The following is a 27,670-nucleotide window of genomic DNA, read 5'->3' as shown; positions in this document are numbered from 1 at the left end:
TCCCCGCCGCTCCTGCGCGCTGTTAGCTTGGGGAGGGGCGGAGCGTGCGGCCCTGGGCGGCCATTACCCGGAACAGTCTCCGGCCTCGGGTCCCGTGACCCTCGGCGGAGCTGGCGGGAGGGGGCGGGGGTGGGAAGAGGGCGTGAAGAGGGAAGGGGAGGGAGGAGAGAGAAGGGCGGAGTAGGAGGGAGGGAAGGGGGCGGGGTGGAAGCGCGTCACGTGATTCGGCATGGAGGCGGTGGCGGCGACCGGGAGGAGCCGCCGGGGCAGAAGCCGCACTTGTTAGTGTGGGGGGAGGTGGGGGCGGGGGACGCCGACACCGTCACCGTCACCCAGGGACGCCGAGGAGAAGGCGGGAGGGGGGTGGGGGCGAGATCAGGCTCCGACCCCCTGCCGAGGGGATGAGGGGAGCATGGGTGCCAAGGAGTCACGGATCGGATTCCTCAGCTACGAGGAGGCGCTGAGGAGAGGTGAGGGGGGAGGGGTCTGGGCGAGCTGCCTGGGAGGCCAGCGACGGGCAGCCCGGAGGGTGGGTGACTGGGAAGGAGAAGGGAGGTTGAGGGCGTGGGGCGCCTGAGGCGGAAGGGAAAGGCGGCCGGCCTTGGGGAGTATGGTGGAGGAGAGAGGTCTGGTGGGAAGCAGCGTTTGGGAATTAGGGCCGTTTGGAAAGGGGCGAAGCTTGCCCTGAGAGAGGGGGATCGGGATCAGCGTTGGCAGGGCAGTGCTCGTGCTCCCTGGTGGCGTTGTGATCCTGGATGTGTCCAGGGAAGTCCCCCTCTCCCCGTTTTCTTGGGCGGCTCCAGCCCTTCCAGCCCCCCTCATCCTTCACTGCCATTTTCTCCTATCATTCCTTCATAAAAACCTCCAATAACATCCTAACCTCGTTCCTAACAGGCTTAGCTGGAAGGGGGCGAGGAGGCGGCTGAAAAGCGCTCCTCCCTGCTACTGGAAGCCCCTTCGTATCTGGGGAGTCCCTGCCTTTTCCGAGGGCCTATGCCTGCCTCTTGGGGGCTGTGGCCATCCACTTCTGCCCCGTTCACCGTTTGAGCGGCTGACTTTGATAAGAACGATCTGAAATGAAGTTGTGTTTGAGGTGAGACTGGACAGCTGGCGTTGCCACCAGACCTTGTCTTAGGTTTCATCTCCTCCGACGTTGACCAGCGCCTTTGACTGCACTTGATTCCCAGTTCTCGCTCCATCCCTCTCCGTGAAATGGCATTGGGAAGTCCAGCATTCGGATATTGTGTTAAAGCTCCCTTTAGAGACTGGCCTGGCTTCCAGTCCCGGCCTGCTGCTTATTGGCTCTGAGGCACAGTATATTGTTGGCAGCCCCAACCCCCTACCACTCACTCTGATACCGCTGTCCATGATCACTAAAGCACACGCTAACTGGAAGTGTCTGTTGCACAGTTTATGGCCGGAATGTCTTAATTTTTCCTGACTGGGATTTCAGTGTGTGTAGATCTGTGCATGCTTGTATTTCTTTTAGACATTTAATGGATATTCTTGGTAAGAAGTGAAAAAACATTAAGAAGATTAGGAGCTAGGCATTATTGTTAACAGGTTTCCAAGTCAAGAAATCAGCCATGCTCCAGGTGGTTTTAGTAGCTAAGGATATAAAATGGAAATTAGATTAAAAGACAGGTATTCAAAATGAGGCTTGAGAAGTGAACTGTTGTTAGTATATAGGAAAAAGAGGGATAAGTTCAGTTGACCATCACCTGACCATAAGATACAGAATTGAGATGTATTGGTGGTGGTGGATTTACCAGAATAACACAAATATGCCTTTTATGTCTTTCTTTTTTTTTTCCTCTGTGGAACAGTATAATGATTGTTTTTATGGAGAATCTCACTTGAACTTTTTTTCTCTGCCCCAATATGAGAAATATTCCAGATTCTTGATGTGTTTCCAGCTCTAGTAGGCTAGTCATTTCCGGGATGCTGTTGAGCCTGACAGGTCTGGCGGCAATTAGGCAATGGCTTACATGGTATGAAAGAGGACATTAGTCAAACTGATTTACAGCTTCAAGGTTCAGAAGTGTTTCTTAAGTTTGAGGGTGTGAATACTAGTGATGTACCTGGCATTGAGAAATTCTAAAATTAAACTTGTATTCAGCTCTAGCTTGCTTAATCTCCTTTCAAACTAAGATTGTACGTTTGTAAATACAAATGAAGTTAATTGCATTTTAAACTGATCTGACTGGAAGGTTTTTGTTCAGTTTCTTATACAGTGTCTGTCTGTTGAATTTTAAAACACATGTATTTGAAGAGATAGCAAAATATTTGTTAAGAGCTTATTTGTAACTATTGGAATGAATTTATGTTTTACCAGTTTGCTTTAGAGGAAAATTAAAAGAGAGCAGCAAGTTGATAAAATTGTATTTCTAAATGTAAACTAGAAGCCCCCTTCTTTAAGCATGGTATTGTTTAGTAAATGTCAGACTTTAATATAGAATTTAAGATTACAGAAAGAGTTTATGAAGCTTTTTTTTTGAGACAGAGTCTCGGTCTGTCTCCTGGGCTGGAGTGCAGTGGCGTGATCTCGGCTCACTGCAGCCTCCGCCTAAGGGTTCAGGCCATTCTCCTGCCTCAGCCTCCTAAGTAGCTGGGACTACAGGCACATGCCACCACGCCTGGCTGATTTTTTGTATTTTTAATGGAGACGGGGTTTCATCATGTTAGCCAGGATGGTCTCGAACTCTCAACCACAGGTGATCCACCAGCCTCGGCCTCCCAAAGTGCTGGAATTATAGGCGTGAGCCACTGTGCCTGGTCCCAGAAGCTTTTGATAGAGCTAAAAATGACTTGGAACCTCTTTTGGGCACTTGAATAATATAAGTAGTTGCTAAAACCTGCATTCATTGATTTCATCTACTTGTTTATATTGTGTAAAATGAATGGAGGTATGGGTAGATAGGATTTGACAAACACACATTAATCCAGTGTGTGCAAAACAAGCTTGACAAAACTACTGAAATACTTGTTTCCTTGGCTTTACTTAAAATTGTTGAACGCTAAATAATACCTAGATGCGATTAGATAGTATTTAAAAAATAGGCATATATTACCACATACAAATATGGAATTGCAGGCAGTTTATCTGGCAAAGTGGGGCCTTGGAAACAGAGTGTTATGTTAATGACAGATAACACTGGGCCTGAGTGGAAGGGCAGTCTAGTGACTTCAGTTACATTTTAGAAGCACCTGGAAATTAGGAAGATTGGTTTTTGCACACTATTTTAGCTAGACTGTTTGTCAGTTGTCTAAACCTTAACATTTTCTGAAAGTGTACATTTAAACACTGGTAGGGAGATGTATTAGTGGTAGCTTTTATTTTTTGGCTTGAATCTATCTTTCTTAAGTATCTTGAGTAAAACACAAGGAAAGCCTTGACTCTTGTTTATATTGCGTGTGTTTTCTAAGGAAGTGTACTTGTACTTCTTGGATACTGGAAATTTGAGCAGCATGTTCTTCATCTCTTTATTTCACCTCCTAGTTGCATCTAAGTTTGTGTCTTGTGTATTCTTAACAGTGTATTTTAAATGTGTGGAACACAGCATTCAAAAAACATTCAGTGAAAGATGAGTTGCATTTTAGATCCTTTTAGAACTCTAAGACATCTTAAAAATCTTTACCAGTTTTTTAATTCTTCTGTCTTATCTGCTCCTCTGTCCTTCCTTTCGTCTTTCTGGAAACAGGATTATAAGGCGATGTGTGTGTGTTTGTGTGTGTGTGTGTGTGTGTAAGAATCGGCTGAATTAAAATGATTCTTAACTTTTAAATTGTAGTAATAAAATACAGTGGGTGAATTTCTTCTAATCCCTTTCTTTAAAATCTAGCAATTATATTGCGCTTAGTAGCTGAGTGAACTATAGTGTGTCAAAAAGTTATGTTATGGATTCATATTTTAAAATGACCTTTTGCTCATTAATTCAGCGGATTTTTTTTTTTTTATATACTTTAAGTTCTAGGGTACTAATTCAGCAGATTTTTACTAAAGGCTGGGTGTGAATTAGGCACTAAGGAAATGGATAACCAAGACCCCTCTCTCTAGGATCATATAGCTTGGGTCAGTGATCTTCACTAAGTGTATATAGACAATCCCTGACTTAGAATTTAACTTTACGATGGTGCAAAAGCTATATGTGTTCACTAGAAATCATATTTCAGTACAGTATTAATATTTAATATTAATAACCATAATAGTATTAATAACCATATTTCAGTACACTAATAAATTACATGAGATTTTCAACACATTACTGTGTTATTTTGTCCAACACTATACTAATGTAAGTGTTCTAAGCATGTTTAAGGTAGGCTAAGTTATGATGTTCAGTAGATTTGGTGTGTTAAATACATTTTTGACTTAATGATATTTTCAACTTATGATGGGTTTATTGGGAGGTAATCTCATTGTAAGCTGTTGTATCAAAGAGTGTAAGCCTATTCATAGAGGATGGGAATAAAATACTAGAAATCCTGTTTTAATTCTAACTTGTATATGTTTAATAATGCACATAATATGTTCAAAAGTAGTATATATGCATATCATTTATAAATGATCAGCTTATGGTATAATAAGTGCTGCAGTGCTATAGGAGAAAGTGCTATGGAAATATAGAGTGTGTATGGTTTCTCTGATGGCCTGGAAGTGCCACTAGCACTATGCTCATTTTATAGTATATGCTCAATATAGTCACTTATAGGTAGTTGTGTTTACTAGTGGAATAATTAAGCATGTAACAGTTGACAGTTTAGTACTTTTCATTTTGTTTATCCGCCAAATCTAAGATGCTTTAAAACAATTACTCCCAACTAAGATTTTGTTCACCAATTTCTCAGTATTAATCTTAAAATTTCATTACATTTATACTACCTATGATGTGATGTTAGCTGGTTTAGCATAATGTATCATTCTATACATGGAAATTGAATTTCACAATCAGTACCTTCTGGGATGCAGTATTTATCTCCCTTATTAAAGCACTTATTTTGCCTTCCTATGAATTTTTAAAATTCACCAGTGAACTTTCTAGCATTAGTTTGGAATTGTTGGTTTTGGTTAAGCCTTTTAAAAGTATACCTAGCCAGATCTGACTATTTGTAAAGGAGCAAAATGGGGCAGTTTTTAATTAGTCTGCTTATATAGTCACCTGAGTGGTTACAAAGGTGCTGTTTTCACAGATCTCATGGTTTCACTAATTTCACTGTTTTCACCTCACTAATCTTCAGTTCGTAAGTCTGGTGTGTCACTGACAAAGAGGAGATAAATATATTGATGAACTCTGGATTTTGGGAGATGAGCAAAATGAGGTGACATCACTTGCTGGTTAGTGAGCTCCGCATTTACCAAACTGGACAGCTCTTGTTTGTTTTTTCTTGTTCATTGTCTCTCTTTGTGCTTAGTGAGACTTTACAGTGACAGCACTCAGAGTTGCCTTCCAGAAAGATGTGTAAGGAAGTTAGAGTTGGGATTGTGATGCGCAACCAATAGCCAGATATTTTCTCAGGATGAGAAAGGGAAGATTTTTGACACTTGATTATATACTTGGATCACTGGAAAAGTTAGAGAAGTTATTATTTTTGTTGTCACTATAGAAAAATCTGTTTTTGCAGCACTAGAGTAATACTGAGAGTTTGAATTAGAAGCTTTAATGTTAAACAGCTGCAGTGGTGGAGGGATTTTTTTTTTTTTTTTTTAACTTATGGACTAAAAATTAGTAGTTGGATAATGTACTGAGAAAATTAAGGTGGGACTGACAGTTCTTTTCATACTGTATCCAGGAAGCATGGCTTCTCTTTTGAGAGCTTGTTTATGCCTCTGCTTTTGCTTTCTGGGCCTCATGACATATTTGTGTTTAAGTTGAGCAATTTCATGTCTTTTCTGCATTCCAATAAGTCCTCTCATTTAATAATAAAGAATTCTTGGAAGTTAGAAGTATGTAGTTAATTATTGACACAAAAGCCTGATAAAAACTAGCTTTTCAAGTGTTTCCTTTATTGTTCTTTCTGTTTGTTTCTTTTGTGTTGTGTGTGTGTGATATGCAGCAATAGAAGAGAATTTTCTTTTATAGTCAGCGATCTATCCTAAGACATGTCTATTCAAAGATGACCAGTATTCAAGGCCTTCCATTAACACCCCTCTTTATTAGGGATTTAGTGTTCATTAACATGAGGCTCTTTTTAATTTGTTTTTATTTATTTCTTTTTCTTTTCTTTTTTTTTTTTTTTTGAGACTGAGTCTCTGTTGCCTAGGCTAGAGTGCAGGTGGCACTATCTTGGCTCACTGCAGCCTCCGCCTCCCGAGTTCAAGCTATTGTCATGCGTCAGCCTCCCGAGTAGCTAGGAGGCACCTACCACCATGCCTGGCTCATTTTTGTATTTTTAGTAGAGACAGGGTTTTACTATGTTGGCCAGGCTGGTCTCGAACTCCTGACCTCAAGTGATCCACCTACGTTGACCTCCCAAAGAGCTGAGATTACAGGCATGAGCCACTGTGCCTGGCCTGTGTATTTATTTTTGAGACAGAGTCTTGCTCTGTCACCCAGGTTGGAGTGCAGTGGCGCAATCTTGGCTCACTGCAACCTCCACCTCCTGGATTCAAGCAATTCTCCTGCCTCAGTCCCCCAAGTAGCTGGGATTACAGGCACGGTGACACCATGTCCGACTAATTTTGTATTTTTACTAGAGATGGGCTTTCTCCATGTTGGTCAGGCTGTTCTCCAACTCCCAACCTCAGGTTTTCCACCTGCTTGGGCTTCCCAAAGTGCTGGGATTACAAGCATGAGCCACCGCGCCCGGCCTAGAGAATTCTTAAGCTCTTTGCCATCTCGTGTATAAGATTCAGGAGAACTGATGTTTTGAAACCTTGCCTATAACATGTTTCTTGGGATACTAGACACTGGACTACATTAAAAGCAAAACTATGCTAAAATGAGATTTTATAGAGGAAGTTCTCCAGTGTCTTTCATTTCTATAAAGAAGCTTGGTTGTCCCAGCATCTTATCCTGTGGCAAAAGCCTTTTAACGTTTGCTGTGGTTGCCTTTTGGTAATGACTTGTGATAGGGTCTGGAGAGATTTCATTATGGAAAGGATCCTTCTATCAAGATAGGTCTCCACTAGTCTTTCCCATGACAGCAAATGGCATCACTATTGCAACCCAAGTACTAGACTGAAAAATCTAGAGATATCCTCAGTTTCTCCCTTTCTGTCATTTCTGACCATATCCCCTTATCTCCAGTTAGAATCTGTCACCAAGTTTTATTAGTTTGGTATTCAGTTTAGTCTGTTAGCTTCTGCTTAATTGCCTGCACTTTAGTCCCCACTGCCGTCATTTGCTCCAAGACACTGCAGTAGTTTCCCATAGTCAGTGTATTCTTAAAATCCAAATCAGATCTTGTTATTCCTTTCTTTAAAGTCTATAATTAATTTTTAAAAATGTAGTCTTTATAATGGTCTACAAGGCTGTAAATAATTTGGTTCCTACTTAAAACTCCAACCTCAGTTGTAGTAATTTACCCCTTGCCTCCTGTACACTAGCTACACTAGCCATCTTCTTGTTCTTGGAACCTATTCTGGCTTGCAGCCTTTGCATTTGCCACTTTCTCTCATCCTGGAAAGACTATGAATTTTTACATGTCTGACTCATTCTCATATCTGATGCCCACAGCTCAGATGGCCTCAAGGATGCCTTCCTTTATCACCTCATATGAAGTGGTATTTGTCTATCACTATTGTGCAATATTCTGAACAGTTTGTGTACAGCCTTTATCATAATATGTAATTATCATGTTTATTGTCAGGTCTGTTGCTGAATCCCCAGTGTCACGATAGGTGCAGTGTCTAATGTATTTTAAGTGCTCAGTAAATACTGGATGTCTGGATGAATGTATAAATGTATAAATGATGGAGAGAAGATGTGGAGAACTTCCATGTGTGTAAGGTCGGGGGGTAAAACATAAAGACAGGGATTGAGTTATACTAAATGTATCCACCTCAAAATTTCTTTTGCTTTCAGCAGCTTTTAAAAAGTTTGTGCTTAAAGTTTTTTTTTTTTGTTTTTTGTTTTTTGAGACGATGTCTGCCTCTCTTCCCAGACTGCAGTGCAAGTGGTGTGACCTCGGCTCACTGCAACCTCGGCCTCCTGGGTTCAAGCAATTCTCCTGCGTCAGCCTCCTGAGTAGCTGGGACTACAGGCACAAGCCACCACGCCCAGCTAATTTTTGTATTTTTAATAGAGACGGGGTTTCACCATGTTGGCCAGGATGGTCTTGATTTCTTGACCTCGTGATCCACCTGCCTTGGCCTCCCAAAGTGCTGAGATTACAGGCGTGAGCCACCACACCCGGCCTGTGCTTAAAGTTTTAAATGATAGTTAAAAATAAACAGTCTTAATTATAGTATGTAGTTTTGTCTGTTTAGTTCAAATACTTGAAGCTGGTAAATAAATTCCTGAGAGATTAGTATGGGGTAAGTATTGTATTTATGAACACTTGAGAATTTCTTTTGGGTATATATAAAATTTAATAATTTTATATTACTTTTTATATGAAATAATCATTTTTATATGACGACCTCCATGTACTTTTCATTTATGATGACAGGTATTATCCCGCTGCTGTATGTGAAGTTAGAGTTGGAAAGTTACTTGCTTAAAGTGTTATACAGAGTTATATAAAATTCGACACACAGAGGTCTATCTTGGTTCTAAATAATCCAGGTTATTTTAAATTAAATTTTATGATTAACTTTTTTTTTCTTGGTCTAAGACTCTTTTTCTCCTATGTTCCATGGCTGATGCTTCCCTCCCTCTTTTCTTAGTCTTTTGGTTTTTGTTTTTATTACAATGGTATATACACATAGTTTAGAATCAGATGAGAATACAGGGCTTGTTATGAAAATGGTACTGTTAGCTGGGCATGGTGGTTCAGGCCTCCCAAATCGTGGGGACTACAGGTGTGCACCACTACACCTGGCTAATTTTTTTTAAATTTTGCAGAGACGAAGCCACACTGTGTTGCCCAGGCTGGTCTCAGAATCCTGTCCTCAAGCCTCAACCTCCTAAAGCATTGGGATTATAGGCATGAGCCACTGTGCTGACTGGCTGAGGCCTCTGAGAGAACTTGACATCTGGGCTTAGTTTTGACAGATAAGGATCTGGCAAGGCAGGTAGTTCAAGGAGAAAGATATGTGCCAGTTTGTTGGTGAGCTTATTTCACTATGCCAGCCTCTGGAAATAAAAATCATACACTGGCCCTAATTTCAAGACACTAATAATCTTGTCAGGGTTTTCTTCACAGAGAAGATGTATAAAATTTGGTCTTAAAAATGAGTTCACCATGCACACATACACACAAAGTAAATACTGCATTACTCTGTGTATATGAGGTTCAAAAATAGGCAAAACTAATTTGTGGTGAAAGAATAGTGGTGACCTCTGAGGGTTGGTATTGACTACTGGGAGAGAACAGGAGAGAGCCTACTGGGGTGCTGGGAATGTTCTGTATTTTAATTTTGCATGATAATTTCTTGGATGCATCCATAAAAATTCAGTCAAGCTATATAGTAAGATTTGTGCCGTTTATGTAAGTAATAGGAGAGATAAGAGGGGGAACCTGTGGAGAAGCAGAGCATTTCAAGATCTAGAAAGCAACATTTGCAAGGGTACACAGTGTTCAGACAGGGACCAAATCATAGAAACTACTAGGGCTTGCCATGCTGGAACAACTGACTTCAAACCATAGGGCATAGGTACCTTCCACTGAAGAAGAACATCTGAGTAAAATGACTAGAGGTGCATTTCAAAGATTATTCTATTGGACATATAAAGAATGAATTGGAGGAGTAGGAGGCAAATAGTCCAAGGAACAGATAAAGACCTTTTTTTTTTTTGAGACAGGGTCTCCTTCTGTCACCCTAGCTGGAGTGCAGTTGTGCGATCATGGCTCACTGCAGCCTCTACTTCTTGTGCTCGTTCAATCCTTCCATCTCAGCCTCCCAAGTATCTGGGACTCCAGATGTGTGTCACCACACCTGGCTAATTTTTTTATTTTGTTGTAGTGACGGGAATCTCACGGTTGTTTCCCAGACTGGTCTTGAACTTCTGAACTCAGGCAATCTTCTGGCCTTGACCTCTCAAAGTGCTGGGATTACATGTGTGGGCTACAGTACCTGGCCTTATTAAAATGTTGACATAATAAATGGGACTACCTAGTGCTGTGCGTTCTCCTTAAAGGAGAAAGCTGACAGAATACAACTAGCAGTAATAGTTGGGTAAACTGCTTTCTACAGAGTAGATTTTGTTTGTCTCATGACATTTATACAAATACTCAAATGTTTCAGGAATGTAAACATGTAAAATTTGGGTTATAAATAATGCCTCCTGGCTCTCAAATTATCTGAATCCATGAAGCAATCAGTAGTAAATATGAAGGAAAAATGAAACACAGCCTTATATGCAAGGACAAGCACAAATTTCTAATTCGTGTTATAATTTGGGTGCCCACCTGGTTTTGAAGGTGAGCCTTGGTTTAACTGGTTCTGAGACATTTCTCTCAAATAGCAAATGAGTAGTGGGTATAAATAGAGTACATTGTAAAGTCATATCAAAATTCCATGCAATTTTTGGAGCCTTTTTTCTCCCGTGTAATTTATATAATTTGAAATGTATTCCTGTGTAAAATATTTAACCTCTTTACAATAAGCACTAAGTGGACTAATTAGTATGCTCTTCTTATTTCATATTTCTGTGGTTTCTCTTATCTGGAATGACTTTTTTATGCCACCCAGGCTGGAGTGCAGTGGCACATTCACTGCTTACTGCAGCCTCAACCCCCCAGGGTCTAGCAGTTCTCCTATTTCAGCTTCCCTAGTAGCTGGGACTACAGGTGTGCACCACTATGCCCCATTAATTTTTGTGCTTTTTGTAGAGACTGGGTTTTGCTATGTTGCCCAGGCTGGTCTTGAACTCTTCAGTTCAAGAGATACGCCCACTTCGACCTCCCAAAGTGCTGGGATTACAAGCATGAGCCACCGCACCCAGCCTTTTTTCTAATTTATTTATTATTCCAAGATCAGATGAGATTGGGCATGTTCAGGTTGGTATGGCCATAGACTGCTTTTATCTATTCTAATAATTTTGTATTGTACAATGTGTTGGAAAGGCAAGATGAAGTTAGATTATGAAGAGTTCATTCCCATTCAATTCTGTCTATCCTTCTGGTCTTTGCCTAAATCTTACCTTCTTTGGAGCTTTCCTGAACTTATTTATCTCCTTTGAATTCTTACGTTTGCATCCTTTGTATTTGAGTATTTTTACATACATATGTACGTAAATAAAACATGTTTTATGTGTATTAATTTACTCTCCCAACTAGATTGAAAGCTGCTTGAAGAGTAACCTTTTTTTAAAACCACATTGGACTGTTTTAAGCACAAATAGGTGTTTAGCATATGCTTGATGATTGAGATAACCATATGGTTAGTTATTGGTGTGTCTGTATGATTGTGATATGTTGCTATTTAAAAATCAATAGTTATTTCTTATTTAGTTTTCTTTTAAGCCATAACCTTTTGCTTTCATTTATATGTCTTCTGAATGTTAAGTAACATGTGGCTCATATTTCAAACTCCCAATTTGGAAGTTTATAGCAATGTGACTGAAGTTTATAATTACAGGTCTCAGAGAACTGCACTACACAGCAGTTCTCTATATGTTAGAAGAATTTATTAGAAGATAGACAATTGTAAGTTACAGTGTAATTTAGAAGACTTTTGCTCATCTCATGTATTTGTGTCGGTTTGAGAATTTGAAAATGCCCCCAAAATGTCTGTTCTTAACTAGTGCCTCTTGTGATCCTGGCAGGGATAAGCTAAACTGAAATGGTAGACTTTTTCTGTTTATCTTAGTATCCTGAGTCCCTATATCTGGAATGTAGTAGATGTTTGTGCATTTCCCTATGTGAGTGAAGTCAAAATACTACAGATGGATTTTTCAGCTTTTCAAAGTTTTCACATTTACCAAGTTCTTCACAGTTATCTCCTAATAGTTAAAAAACTATTTGCCTTAATTTGTGCTAGTGCTACTTTGACATTTGCATTGCTGTGAAACCCTTACTAAAAGGTATATTTTTCTAATATACAAATACATATATGCAGCTTTTTCTCGTATCTTTGAGAAAGCAAAAAATTGTACTAAATTATGATTTCTGACTGTAATAGGAATGTGGCTTAGTCATGATCAGTATTATATTTTCAGCTATGTCTTATTAGGATTATTGTAAAACACTTTCAAAATAGTTCATGCGAATTTTTGTCTGATCTTCACAAACTCAGGTATGTACATAGCTCTCCCCCACCTTCCCCTGGCTTTGCCAATTTATTTTATTTTTATTGTGCTAATATAGATACAACATACCATTTACCATTTGAACTATTAAGTGTACAATTAGTGGCATGAAGTACATTCACAATATTGTATAACCATCACCACTATCCATTTCCAGAAGTTGTTCATCATCCCAAACAGAAATTCTGTATCCCTTTTTTTCCCCAGTCCTTGCCAACCTCTATTCTACTTTCTGTTTTTATGAATTTGCCTACTTCATGTAAGTAGAATCGTAAAATATTTGACCTTTCCTATCTTATTTCACTTAGGATAATATTTTCAAGGTTTATCCATGTTGTAGCACATAGCAGAATTTAATTTCTTTTTTTGGCTGAATAATTTGTATATACTTCATCTTGTTTGTACATCCATCTGTTGATGGGACATGTTTGGGTTGTTTTCATCTTTTGGCTATTTTGAATAATGTTGCTGTGAACCTTGGTGTACAAATATCTTTTTGAGTCCTGCTTTCACTTCTTTTGGGTATAAACCTAGGAATGGAATTGGTGGGTCATATGGTAATTCTATATTTAACCTTTTGAGGAACAGCTAAACTGGTTTCCACAGCTTCTGTACCGTTTTATATTTCCACCAGCAATGCACAAGTGCTCCTTCCATTTTCTTCATATTCTCTATCCAATACTTGTTATTTTCTGTTTTCTTTCAATTAATAACCATCCTAATGGGTGTGACATGGTATTATTGTGATTTTGATTTTTAGTTCCCTAATGGCTAGTGCTAATGAGCATCTTTTTATGTGCTATTGGTCATTTGTATGTCTTTTTTGGAGAAATGTCTATTCAATCCTTTGTCCATTTTTGAATTGAGATGTGTGCTTTTTTGTTGTTGAGTTGGAGTTCTTTATACATTCTGCATATTATTCTCACATCAGATATGTGATTTACAAATAGTTTCTCCCAAATATTTCTGTGGGTTGCAGATATATTAATATCTGTGCGTTGTCTTTCATGGTCTTGATAGGATCTTTTAATGCCCAAAAGTTTTTAATTTTGATGAAATAATGTATGTAGTTTTGAACTTAAACAATGTTACAGATTGTGCAAAGGATACAACCACGAAATTCTGATAGATTGACCCCACAGCTGCGGAAAACCAGAGTAGACAGAACCCTACTCTAAAACCCAAAAGACCTCCCCAGGTAGAGTCCTTTGAAAATAATTTTCCAAATGATTTAAACAGCCTGTGGGTAAATTAAGAGGAAATGATATCTGTAACAGTGTTGCTTGTGATGAAAACACAGAAGAGTCAACCATATTATCAAATCTTAGCTAGAATGGAAAGTCGGAAGGATATTTATTAGCAAACATTAATAAAAGGTTGGCCTTTATTATTGTAAGCATGTACACAGACGACAGCAGGTAGTCTCTGCCATAAGAATGAGAAATGCCTCCTATCTATGATTTCTGAAATTTAACCTTTCTTAACCCAATTGCTGTAAGGTCCTAGGCTTTATTTGTTATGCATGTTATTGGAGTAGAGACTGTTTGAAGGTTGGGGGGTATTTAGTGATGCAAGTAACATTTATATGTTTTAAAATCGTCTGCTTTTCTAGGCAGCTTTTAAAATGAAATGCTGTATTTTTAAACTTTAAAAACTTATTTTTATTATTTTTTGTAGAGATGGGGTCTTGCTCTGTTGCCCACGCTGGTTTCAAACTCTTGGCCTCAAGAGATCCTCCTGCCTTTGCCTCCCAAAGTGCTGTGATTACAGGCGTGAACCACCGTGCCTGGTCTAAACTTTTTAAAGACTTTATTTCTAGAGGCAGGTTCTCAAAAGATATCCTATCGTAATGGGCATATATAGAGAGAGTAGTAGGTGAGTTTAAGGGGGATGTAAATATTGGCCAAAAGAGGTTTATTTTAGGTACCCCTCAAATGTAGCCCTTTGAATATCAAAAGTTTATTATGGCAATGTTCTTCGTGCATTTTTATTCGATGTCAGCCATTCATCTAATAACTCTTCAGAAGATTTTATCTCGGGGCAGTGGCATTTTATAATTTCATATATGGAAGAAAACTTTTATCCAACTAATAACTGATATGCCAATGTGTTAGTATGAAAAATTTTCCCCAAAATTCGTACCAGCTGTGGTAGCTCAACCTGTAATCCCAACACTTTGGGAGGCGGAGTCAGGCAGATCACCTGAAGTCAGGAGTTCGAGACCAGCCTGGCCAACATGGTGAAAGCCTGTCTCTACTAAAAATATAAAAATTAGCTGGGCGTGGTGGCAGGCACATGTTATCCAAGCTACTTGGGAGGCTAAGGCAGGAGAATTGCTTGAATCCGGGAGGTGGAGGTTGCAATGAGCCAAGATTGCCTCACTGCACTCCAGCCTGAGTGACAGAGTGAGACTTTGTCTCAAAAAAAAAAAAAATGGAAAAAAAAAAAGAAAAAACTTTGCCAAAATTCAAACATTGTTTCATTGAGTGGCTTTGTTTGATTATTAATATTTTAATAGTGTGTTTAAAATTAATGTTTATTATTTTTAAAAATCAGCTTCCTACTCCCAGCACTTTGGGAGGCCGAGGCGGGCAGATCACGAAGTCAGGAGATGGAGACCATCCTGGCTAACACGGTGAAACCCCGTCTCTACTAAAAAAATACAAAAAAACTAGCCGGGCAAGGTGGCAGGCACCTGTAGTCCCAGCTAGTCGGGAGGCTGAAGCAGGAGAGTGGCGTAAACCTGGGAGGCGGAGCTTGCAGTGAGCCGAGATCCGGCCACTGCACTCCAGCCTGGGCGACAAAGCGAGACTCTGTCTCAAAAAAAAAAAAAAAAATCAGCCTCCTTATTTTGAAGAAACATTAATGTTTAGTATTAAACTATTATTGTAGCTTAGTGTAGTTGCAATAAGATGATACTGGAACTCATGGAAGGGGTTAGATTTTCTTCATCTTAGAAACTTACTTTTCATAAAATATGTATTGTGTAATTATATATGAAATTACATAATAATTAGATATAAAAATAAAAAATCGGATTATAGTTGGGCTCAGTGGCTTGCATTTGTAATCCCAGCTCCTTGGGAAGCTTAGACTGGAGGATATCTTGAGTCCAGAAATTTGAGGCTGCAGTGAGCTATGATTGTGCCACCACATTCCAGCCTGGGTGACAGGAGTGAGACCCCATCTCTAAAAATAAAAACTAAAAAAAATTAGATTATAGTTGGCAAAAGACTGAGTGACAGTGAAAATGCAATGAATATTTTTACTACTGTGTTTTGATTACATACATATGAAGATAGGAATTTTTCTGTCTTTCCAAATTAGTTTAGAAATTAAAGATTTGACCGGGCGTAGTGGCTCACGCCTGTAATCCCGGCTCTTTGGGAGGCTGAGACGGGTAGATCACCTGAGGTCAAGAGTTCGAGACCACCCTGGCCAACATGGTGAGACCTCGTCTCTACTAAAAATACAAGAAAAATTAGCTGGGCATGGTGGCATGGGCCTGTAGTCCCAGCTACTTGGGAAGACTAAGGCAGGAGAATCACTTGAACCCAGGAGGCAGAGGTTGCAGTGAGCCAAGATCGCGCCACTGCACTCCAGCCTGGGCGACAGTGCAAGACTCCATCTCAAAAACAAACAACAACAAAACACCAGAAAAAGGAAAAATAGCGTTAACTAAAGAGATAATTTAGTATGTATTGTTTGTACACTTAATGGGTGTGCATATATGATGTGTTTGGTTTTATAGTGAAAATCCTAACATTCTGCTATATGGTTTATGGTGCATTGTAGATGTTCCTTTAAGCACTCAATGATAAAGATTAAAAGTACTAAGATAGAGAGTAAATCTGTATTATATGTAGTCATTTCTCAATTTGCATAGTAGTATGGGACTGTAAAAATGACATGCTAGCTGAGACTATTCAAAGGGATCATAATAATCAGTGGAAAAAATTACAGTTGTTCTGTGTGACCTTTAAAAATGTTTGTCGAAACATTAAATACGCTCTCACAGTTGGTTATAGATATATAGTGTAAGAAGAAGCGTGGTATCCACAGAGGAGGGAGCTTCATAAACAAAGACAAACAGGAATATCAACTACCAGCCACCAACAGCACTTTTGTAAAACTTATTTAAATATTACAAAAAACAATATAACAAGATTACTAAGAGATTGGAAAATAAAGGAAGAACATTTCATTTATGATCCTATTACCAAACACATCTAATTATTTGCTCTTACTCTTTTTTCAAATTAATGTTTAGTATTGTTTTAATCATAATGCACATAACATTTGGCATCTTGTTTTTTCTGAGGTGTCTGTTTCTATCAATGTTATACATACCTATACAGTCATGTGCTGCATAATGATGTTTTGGTTAATGAGGGACTGCATACACAACTGTAATCCGTAAGATTATAGTAGAGCTGAAAAATTCCTGTTGCTTAGTGACATTGTACCCATTTACTTTTTTTTGCTTTTTCCTTTTTTTATGTAGTCATTTACTATATTATACCTTTAATCATTATTTTAGAGTATACTCCTTTTATTTATTTAAATAAAAATTGGCTGAATGTGGTGGCTCACACCTGTAATCCCAGCATTTTGGGAGGCCAAGGTGGGTGAGTTGCTTGAGCCCGGGAGTTTGAAACCAGCCTGGGCAACATGGTGAAAACCTGTCTCTACAAAAAATACAAAAATTAGGCACGCACCTGTGGTCCTAGCTACTCAGGAGGCTGAAGTGGTAGGATCACTTGAGCTTGGGAGGTTCAGGCTGGGGTGAGCCTTGATCACTCTGCTGCACTCTTCCAGCCTGGGAGACAGAGTAAGACTCTGTCTCAAAAAAAGAAAAACAAAACAAAACTTAACTGTAATAGCCTTAGGCAAGTCCTTTAGAAGGTATTTCAGAAGAAGGCATTACTGTCATAGAAGATGACAGCTCCATGTGTATTACTGCCCTGAAGACTTTCCAATGGGACAATATGTGAAGGTGGAAGACAGTGATATTGATGATCTTGATGCTGTGTAGGCCTAGGCTAAGGTGTGTGTTTATGTCTGTCTGTTTTTTTTTTTTTTTTTTTGGAGACAGAGTCTCACTCTGTTTCTGAGGCTAGAGTGCAGTGGTGTGATCTCTGCTCCCTGCAACCTCCGCCTCCCCGGTTCAAGCGATTCTCCTGCTTCAGCCTCCCAAATAGCTGGGATTACAGGTGCATGCCACCACACCCAGCTAATTTTTGTATTTTTAGTAGAGATGGGGTTTTGCCATGTTGGCCAGGTTAGACTCGAACTTGTGACCTCAGATGATACGCCCACCTCGGCCTCCCAAAATGTATGTCTTCATTTTTAATAAGAAAGCTTAAAAAGGAAAATAAAACATGAATAGTAAAAACTTGTAGGATAAAGATATAAAGAAAAAATATTTTTGGACACTGTACAATGTGTTTTAAGGTAAGTTATTATAAGAGTCAACAAGTTAAATTTAAAAGTTTATTTATTTTTTTATTTTTTTATTTTTTTGAGACGGAGTCTCGCTCAGTCGCCCAGGCTGGAGTGCAGTGGCACGATCCTGGCTCACTACAAGCTCCGCCTCCTGGGTTCACGCCATTCTCCTGCCTCAGCCTCCCAAGTAGCTGGGACTACAAGCGCTCGCCGCCACGCCCGGCTAATTTTTTTGCATTTTTAGTAGAGACGGGATTTCACCTGTTAGCCAGGATGGTCTCGATCTCCTGACCTTGTGATCCACCCGTCTCGGCCTCCCAAAGTGCTGGGATTACAGACTTGAGCCACCGCGCCCGGCCAAATTTAAAAGTTTATGAAGTAAAAAAGTTACAGTAAGCTGGCTTGGCATGGTGGCTCACGCTTGTAACCCAGCACTCTGGGAGGACAAGGCAGGTGGATCATTTGAGGCCAGGAGTTTGAGACCAGCCTGGCTAACATGGCGAAACCCTGTCTCTCCTAAAATATACAAAAATTAGCCAGTTGTGGTGGTGCACGCCTGTAATCCTAGCTACTCAGGAGGCTAACTCTGAGGCACGAGAATTGCTCGAACCCAGGAGGTGCAGGTTGCAGTGAGCCAAGATCGTGCCACTGCACTCCAGCCGGGGTGACAAAGCAAGATTTGGTCTCAAAAAAAAAAAAACAACAAAAAACCCCCCAGTAAGCTCAATTAATTTGTTATTGAAGAAAAAATTAGTAAATTTGGTGTAGCCGAATTGCACAGTGTTTATAAAATCTACTGCAGTGCTCCACGGTAATGTCCTAGGGCTAGGCCTTCGACATTCACTCACCTCTATGTCTCTCACTGACTCATCCAGAGCAACTTCTCATCCTGCAAGCTCTGTTCATGGTAAGTGCCCTATATAGGTGTACCTTTTTTTTTTTTTTTGTCTTGAGACAGGGTCTTATGATGGTGTGATCATGGCTTACTGTAACCTCAAGCTCCTGGGCTCAAGAGATTCTCTCCCACTTTAGCCTCTAGCTATCCTCCCACCTGAGCCTATACAGTAGCTGGGACTACAGATGCATGCCACCACACCTGGCTGATTTTTTGTTTTTTATGTTTTGTAGAGACCTTGCTATGTTAGCCAGGCTATTCTTGAACTCCGGGGCTCAAGTCCTCCTGCCTTGGCCTCCCAAAGCTCTGAGATTGTAGGTGTGAGTCACCAAGCCCAGCCTAGGTGAACCATTTTTTTAATCGCTCTCTCATTTTTTTTTTTTTTCAGACAGGATCTCACTCTGCCACCCAGCCTGGAGTGGTATAATCATAGCTCACTGCAGCCTGGACCTCTTGGGCTCAAGGGCTCAAGTTATCCTCCTGCCTCGATGTCCTTAATAGCTTGGAGGCACATGCCACCAAGCCTGGCAAATTTTTTTTTTTTTTTAATGTAGAGAGCGGGGTCTTACTGTGTTGTCCAGACTGGTCTCAAACCCCTAGCCTCAAGTGATTCTCCCACCTTGGTCTTCGAAAGTTCTGGGATTACAGGCGAGACATTTTTTATCTTTTAGACTACATTTTTACTGTACCTTTTCTATGTTTAGATATGTTTAGGTACACAAATACTATGTTACAGTTGCCTCCAATATTCAGCACAGTAATGTGCTGTATAGGTTTGTAGCCTAGGAGTACTAGGCCATCCCATATAGCCTAGGTGTGTAGTAGGCTGTACCATCTAAGTTTGTGTAAACACGCTGATGTCTGCACAGTGACGAAATCACCTAACGATGCATTCCCGTCATTTGTGATACATGACTGTAGTTTAAAGTGTTAAATAGCTTGAACAGGATTTGTTAAATGATAACCAGCTCCCTAATCTTCCTTGGCATTTTCCTTCTCTTAGAGGAGACCACTTTATATTCTTTTAGTTGATCTTTGATATTTGGTCTTGATTTTTCAGTTTTAGCATTATCTGTTGACTTCCCTCTTCTGAGCATGAGAACTTAGTTGTCTCTCCCTTCCTTCCACCTTAACCACTTCCCCTTCCCCTCTCCCTGTTACTTCATCCTACTGCAATAGTTATATGGTAATTTTAGTTAGATAACTGTTAAATGTTTACCTTATTATAAGCATATGTATAGGATTCACAGCTGAAATTAGGTAGTAAGTTTTGATTACTTTTCTAGCACAATGTTTGTTTTCCTTGGAGCTAATGACTGTGATTTTATTTGTGTTTGCTTAGTATTCTAAGTGTTTATCACTAATTCAACCCTAAACACTGTCACTTGCGTAAATCTCCTTTCAAGACTATGAGTTATTAGCGGTTTCTTCTAATGTCTCATGTGTCCTTTTTACTGGCTTCAAACTGGACTGTTTGGACTCTGAATCTGTCCCATAGTTAGACTCCTGTGAATTTCCTTAACTTTATCTTGGGGATTCTCCTGTACTACTTCGTTTGTTGTCTGTATTCCCTACCTTCTGCTTTCTACATTGTATCTCATTTTGGTAGATGATTTCCTCCAAGAACTTTTTGAGAAAGCGTTTTTGTGAGGTAATTTATTTTGAGATTCTTAAGTCTGGAAATACCATTTTTCTGAGTTAATTTTAAGTTAGAAATCATTTTTCTTCAGAGTTTTAAAAAGGTATTGCTTCATTTTTAATCTAGCTTCTCATGTTGCTGTTGAGGTATCCAGTACCATTCTGATTTTTGCACTTATTTGTTTCTGTTTCTAGAAGTTTGTAGATATTCTGGAATTTCACAATGATGCCCTTAATTAAATTAATTAATTTATTTAGAGACAGGGTCTTGCTCTGTTGTCTAGGTTGGAGCGCGGTGGTGCAATCATGGCTTACTGCAGCTTCTACCTCCTGGGCCCCAGCGATCTTGTCACCTCAGCCTCCTAAGTAGCTGGGACTACAGGTGTGTGCCACTATACCTAGCTAATTTTTTGTTTTGTTTTGTTTTGTTTTGTAGAGATGGGAGTCTCACTGTGTTGCCCAGGCTAGTGTTGAACTCCTGGGTTCAAGCGATTCTCCCATCTCAGCTCTCAAAGTGCTTGGATTATAGGTGTAAGGCACTGTACCTGGCTTATGATACCCTTTGGTATGGCTCTGTTTTCATCTTTTTGCATGTATAAATAGGTTCCTGTAATGTAAGGCCAATGTCCTTCAGTTCTGGGAAATTTTCTTTAGTTATTTAATAATTTTCCTTTTACATTTTCTTTTTTCTGAAGCTTCTTTATTTCGATGTTAGACTTCCTGGATGGATCTTCAAATTTTTCTTTTTTCTTTTTTTTTTTTTTGAGACGGAGTCTCACTCTTTGCTCAGGTTAGAGTGCAGTGGTACGATCTTGGCTCACTGCAAGCTCTGCCTCCCGGGATCACGCCATTCTCCTGCCTCAGCCTCCAAAGTAGCTGGGACTACAGGCGCCCGCCACCACACCCGGCTAATTTTTAAAAAACATTTTTGGTAGAGACGGGGTTTCACCGTGTTAGCCAGGATGATCTCAATCTCCTGACCTCATGATCCGCCCACCTCAGCCTCCCAAAGTGCCGAGATTACAGGCATGAGCCACCACACCCGGCTAATTTTTTCTTACTTTTTTTCTTCTTTTTTTAATAGGCTTTTTAGTTTTAAAATTACATATAATAGAGACAGGTTCTTGCTATGTTGCCCAGGCTGGTCTTAAACTCCTGGTCTCAAGTTATCCTCCCACCTTGGCCACATTTTTTCATCTTTGTTATTTTACTACTTTTTGGGAGATTGTTTCAACATGATCTTCCAATTTTACTATTGATCTTTGGTTTTCTGCTCTTACTTTTAAATTTTTAAGAACTCTTAGCTTTTATACTTTTTTCTTTCTTTCTCTCTCTCTCTCTCCCTCCCCCTGCCCTCCCTTCCCCTCCTCTCCCCTCCCCTCCTCTTCCAAGATGGTCTTGCTCTGTCATGCAGGCTGGAGTGCACTGGTGCAATCTCGGCTCACTGCGACTTCCGCCTCCCAGCTCAAGTGAGATTCTCCTGCCTCAGCCTTCTGAGTAGCTGGGACTACCGGTGCATGTCACCACGCTTGGCTAATTTTTTTTTTAAGGTTTTTGTAGAGACAAGGTCTCGCCATATTGCCCAAGCTGATCTTGAACTCCTGGTCTCAAGCAACCTTCCCACCTCAACTTCCCATAGTGCTGGGATTACAGGAGTGAGCCACTGTGCCTGGCCACATTTTTTATTTTTATTGTAGAGATGGGGGTCTCACTGTGTTGTCCAGGATAGTCTTAAACTCCTGGTCTCAAGTGGTCTTCCAGCCTTGGCCTCTCAAAGTGCTGGGATTATAGGCATGAGCCACCATGCCTAGCTACCTTTAATTTTTTTAGATATGGGATCTTGCTATGTTGCTCAGGCTGATCCCAAACTCCTGGCCTCAAGGGACACTCTTGCCTCAGCCTCCCGGTTGCTGGGATTACAGGCATTGAGCCACCACACCTTGCTGCTCAAAATGTATTTTTTTCTCTTTTCTTTTTTTTTTTTTTTTGAGACAGGAGCATTTCACTCTGTCACTCACGCTGGAGTATAGTGGTGTGATCACAGCTCACTGCCGCCTCGACCTCTCGGGCTTAAGGGATCCTTCTACCTCAGCCTCCTGAGTGACTGGGATTACAGGTGAGCACCACCATGCCCAGCTAATTTTTTTTGTATTTTTTTGTAGAGACAGGGTTTTGCCATGTTGCCCATGCTGGTCTTGAACTTCTGACTTCAAGTGATCTGCCCGCCTCGGCCTCCCAAAGTGTTGGGATTACAGGCGTGAGCCACTGTGTCTGGCCTCAAATAATTTTTTGAAAGTGGAATCTGAGTGTTAATTTACTAAAACCCTTTAACCATTTGGTATTATCATTTGCAAAAAATTCTTTGCTAATTGGGCAATCTAAAATGGTAGCTTGTTTTAATTGGTATTTTTTTGGATTGGTTTCAAAGTAGAACCTTTCCCATTTTTGACAGTTGTATTTCCTCATTATTTCATTGTCTTTTGTCCTTTGTTGTTGTCATCATTTTAGTTCTTAAAGATGTGTTTGTTTAAACATTTAAATTTTTTTTTGTAATTTTTATAATTTTTTTCTTTAAGTTTCTGGCTAGAGGCTGAGACAGGAGAATTGCTTGAACCCAGGAGGTGGAGGTTACAGTGAGCTGAGACCGGGCCATTGCAATCCAGCCTGGGCAACAAGAGTGAAACTCTGTCTCAGAAAAAAAAAAAAAAAAAATTATTTTGTAGGCTATGCACGCTGGCTCACACCTGTAATCCCAGGAGTTTGGGAGGCCAAGGTGGGAGGATTACTTGATGCAAGAGTTCGAGACTAGCCTAGGCAACGTAGTGAGACGCTGTCTCTGCAAAATATTTTTTGAAATTAGCTGAGCATGGTGGCACGTGCATGTAGTCCTAGCTGCTTGAGAGGCTGAGGCAGGAGAATCACTTGAGCCAGGGAGTTCAAGGCTACAGGGAGTTATGATTACTGCACTCCAGCCTGGGTGACAGAGCAAGAATCTGTCTCTTAAAAAAAAAAAATTATTGTGTAGAATTTAATAAGTACCTTGAATTTAATCAGCTATTTCACTAATTTGCTGCAAGTATTTTCTCCAGTTAGTTTAACATTGCTGTTTGTTTTGTATTGCTGCTTTTAACGTGTATGAGTTAAAAATTTGTATGTAAGTCAGATCTGCCAATTGTGTTTCTGTTTCACTTCTGAAGTTTTACATTTTTACTCTTATGTATATCTGAAAAATAATTCTAACTTATGACTTCATATTTCTAGTATTTAACTTTTTAAAATTCACCCAAAATTTATCTTGGAGTGTAGTAAAAAATTAGGATCTTTTTTGCTTTTTTTTAGGTAGGCATCTTGATATGTTGCTTAAGGTGTCTTGAACATTTGGGTTCAAGTGATCCTCCCACCTCAGCCTCCCAGGTAGCTGGGATTACAAGCAGACATCACCACGCCTGGTTTAAAAAATATCTTTTAAAAAATGATTTGTATATGCGTAATAACTCCTTTTCTGCCTCATATGTTTCGTTTTAATTTTCTGCATGTTGTCTTGCATCAGAAACTTGCATTTTCTCAGAGAAACTTGGATTGCATCGTATGAAGTCCAGCCTTTTATTTGTTTTGGTTTGGTTGTTTAGGAAATGTTTGTATACTTTTGCTTATATGTATTAAAACTTAATAATGTTGCCATTTCAAGGTTGTGTATAGAACCATGTGTGATTCTTAGGAAATGGCTGACAACTGTGAAGTGCTTACTATGTGCAGTTAAAACATAAGCCCCTAGACTTACTTTATGTTTACTATTTTTTGATCGGTAGATTTAATTTTTAGTTTTAATAGGTTTTGTGTGTATGTGGGGTTTTTTTGGTAATGTTTTTGGTTTTTCACTAGGACCTCAGTGTAAACATATTTTCCCTTTGTTTCCCACCCCACATCCCAACCTCAATGGCCCTTTAACTAGTAGCCTTGTTTTGTTTGAAGCAGGGTCTTCTGTTGAAAAGATTTTCCTTTAGTAGAGAAGCTCTTTTAAATGTTTATATCGGGATTTCTTACTAACTATAACAATAGAACACTTTTCCCTGTTGACTTCTATGAAAAAATATTTACTACAGAGTGAAATAAAAAGCAATCTAATGCATATTTAATTCTATTGGGTTAAAAATTACATTAAAATAAACAGGAAGCATTATACTATCCAGTACTGTTGTACAATGTGAAATGCTTCAATGTCTCTAAATACTGTATTTCTCTTGCAGCAGGAAGGATGGAATTGTATGAAACAGGGTGAAGTAGGTTAGGTGGAATTTTAAGTTTTTTTGTTTTGTTGTTGTTGCTGGTTAGCTTATATGGCTCTTTGAGGGACAGGAGTCCCTTGGTGTCTGTGGGGGATTGGTTCTAGGACCCCTTGCAGATACCGAAATCCAAGGATGCTCACGTTTCTTATATAAAATGGTGTAGTATTTGCATATAACCTAAGCAGAGCCTCCTGTTTTCTCTAGATTACTTATAATGCCTAATACAGTGTAAATGCTGTGTAAATGGCTGTTACACTGTATTGTTTAGGGAATGATGACAAGAAAAAAAAAAAAAGGCCTGTACGTGTTTGGTTCAGAGGTAGCCATCCATTATTTTTTTGGCATATTTTGTTTTTGTTTTGTTTTAGACAGGTTCTCACTCCGTTGCCCAGGCTGGAGTACAGTGGGGCCATCTCAGTTCACTGCAACCTCTGCCTCCCAGGTTCAAGTGATTCTCATGCCCCAACCTCCCGAGTAGCTACAAGTATAGGCATGTGCCACCATACCTGGCTCATTTTTGTATTTTTGGTAGAGATGGGGTTTTGCCATGGTGGCCAGGCTGGTCTTGAACTCCTGACCTCAGGTGATCCACCCACCTCAGCCTGCCAAAGGTGGCTGGGATTATAGGTTTGAGCCTCCATGCCCGCTCTGAATATTTTCTTTCTTTCCATTTTGTGAGACAGGTTCTGTTGCCCAGCTAGAGTGCAGTGGCATGATTAGGACTCACTGCAGCCTCAACCTCCTGGGCTCAAGTGATCCTCCCACCTCGGCCCTCCAGTAGCTGGGACTACAAGCATGAGCCACTATGCCCTGCCAATTGTTTTTGAATTTTAGTAGAGACGAGGTCTCATTATTTTGCCTAAGCTGGTCTTGAACTCGTGAGCTCAAGCAACCCTCCTGCCTTGGCCTCCCAAAGTAGTAGGGTTACAGCTTGAGCAACCACTCCCAACTTCTGAATATTTTGTATCCTCAGTTGGTTGAATCTCTGGGTGTGGAACCCATGAATATAAAGGGGCAACTGTATGTGAGATTCTTTTCAAAAGTGGGTTTAGGCCAGGTGTGGTGGCTCACGCCTCTAATCCCAGCACTTTGGGAAGCCGAGGCAGGTGGATCACAAGGTCAGGAGATGGAGACCATCCTGGCTAAAATGGTAAAACCACATCTCTACTAAAACTACAAAAACAAAATTAGCCGGGTGTGGTGGCGGGTGCCTGTTGTCCCAGCTACTCAGGAGGCTGAGACGGGAGAATGGCGTGAACGTGGGAGGTGGAGCTTGCAGTGAGCTGAGATCGCACCATGGTACTCCAGCCTAGGTGACAGAGCAAGACTCTGTCTCCAAAAAAAAAAAAAAGTGGGCTTAAAAATCTTTGTATAGTTTAATAGTATGATAGCAGTGTATCTCTGTTTCTTCGAGAAAAGCAGCATGAAAAAAAAAACTTTTTTTTGAGATGTTGTCTCGCTGTGTTTCCCAGGATGGTCTCAAGCTCTTGGGTTCAAGTGATCCTTCTGCCTCAGCCTCCTGAGTATCTAGGATTACAGGTCTGCATCACTACACGTGGTTCATTTTAGTTCTAAATGTCATCCAAGAACTATTACCATTAAAAAATAGGGGGCTGGGCACAGTGGCTCACACCTATAACCCTAGCACTTTGGTAGGCTGAGGCGGGCGGATTACCTGAGGTTGGAAGTTCGAGACCAGCCTGACCAACATGGAGAAACTCCGTCTCTACTGTGGCTCACGCCTGTAATCCCAGCACTTTGAGAGGCCAAGACAGGTAGATCACGAGGTCAGAAGTTCAAGACCAACCTGGCCAACATAGTGAGACCCCCATCTCTACTAAAAATACAAAAATTAGCTGGGCATGGTGGCATGTGTCTGTAATCCCGGCTACTTGGGAGGCCGAGTCAGGTGAATCTCCTGAACCTGGGAGATGGAGGTTGCTGTGAGCTGACATGGCACTATTGCACTCCAGACTGGGCAACAAGAGCAAAACTCCATCTCAAAAAAAAAAAAAAAAAAAAGGAACAAGATCCTCTCTCTAAATAAAAAATTAACTGAAAAACCCCACGTAACCCTCCAAATGGATTAATTTCTCATGTCAGTTTGGAGTTGACACTTTGCAGAAGTTTGTATTCAAGGCCAAACTCTTTGGTAGATTTTATTTTATTTTTTTGAGGCAGAATCTTGCTTTGTTGCCCAGGCTGGAGTGCAGTGGTGCGATCTCAGCTCCCTGCAAGCTCCGCCTCCTGGGTTCACGCCATTCTCCTGCCTCAACCTCCCGAGTAGCTGGGACTACAGGTGCCCGCCACCACGCCTGGCTAATTTTTTGTATTTTTAGTAGAGACAGGGTTTCACCATGTTGGCCAGGATGGTCTCGATCTCTGGACCTCGTTATCTGCCTGCCGCGGCCTCCCACAGTACTGGGATTACAGGCGTGAGTCACCGCTCCTGGCCACTCTTTGGTAGATTTATTCTGGTTTTTCTCTTACATATTTGTTCTGTGGCATTATTTTTGGTATTTTAATAAAATTACATACAAAATTTGATTTATAAAAATGATTTATCGTAGTGAATTCTTTTAATAATTACTTTGTTTTCTGACAACTTCATAACTATTACCTTGAAGTTACAATATAGACTAATGAAAAAAGTAATAAAAGTTTTGTACTTAACTAGGACAAGAGTTCCTTGGGGAAATATTGAGTGAATGATTACAGGGAAGGTAATTCTTTAGTTACAGATTAATTGCCTTGAAAGTTAAATTCAACTTTGAAACATAGTCATTTTTATTTTATTTTATTTTATTTTATTTTATTTATTTATTTTTGAGATGGAGTCTCGCTCTGTCACCTAGGCTGATTGCAGTGGCCTGATCTCGGCTCACTGCAACCTTTACCTCCTGGGTTCAAGCGATTATCCTACCTTAGCCTCCTGAGTAGCTGGGATTACAGGCACGTGCCACCACACCTGGCTAATTTTTATATTTTTTCAGTAGATACGAGTTTTCACCACGTTGGCCAGGCTGATCTCGAACTCCTAACCTCATGATCCA

General features: G+C 40.2%; 1 protein-coding gene across 3 annotated transcripts in view; it reads left to right on the top strand.

The window, feature by feature from the left end:
- Nucleotides 1–206: 206 nt before the first annotated feature.
- Nucleotides 207–27,670, top strand: part of USP32 (ubiquitin specific peptidase 32) — a 221,372-nt gene continuing 193,908 nt past the window's right edge. For 2 of the 3 annotated variants that reach the window (XM_023204689.2, XM_023204687.2), the window contains exon 1: nt 207–470. In XM_023204689.2, the coding sequence (XP_023060457.2) occupies nt 413–470 (58 nt within the window). In that variant the 5' untranslated portion in view covers nt 207–412. The remainder of the gene's footprint in view (nt 471–27,670) is intronic. The other variant, XM_023204688.3, reaches the window with a different exon arrangement.

The sequence above is a fragment of the Piliocolobus tephrosceles genome, chromosome 16, assembly GCF_002776525.5.
Source record: "Piliocolobus tephrosceles isolate RC106 chromosome 16, ASM277652v3, whole genome shotgun sequence".
NCBI lineage: Eukaryota > Metazoa > Chordata > Mammalia > Primates > Cercopithecidae > Piliocolobus > Piliocolobus tephrosceles.
This window is presented reverse-complemented; position numbering and strand designations above follow the sequence as displayed.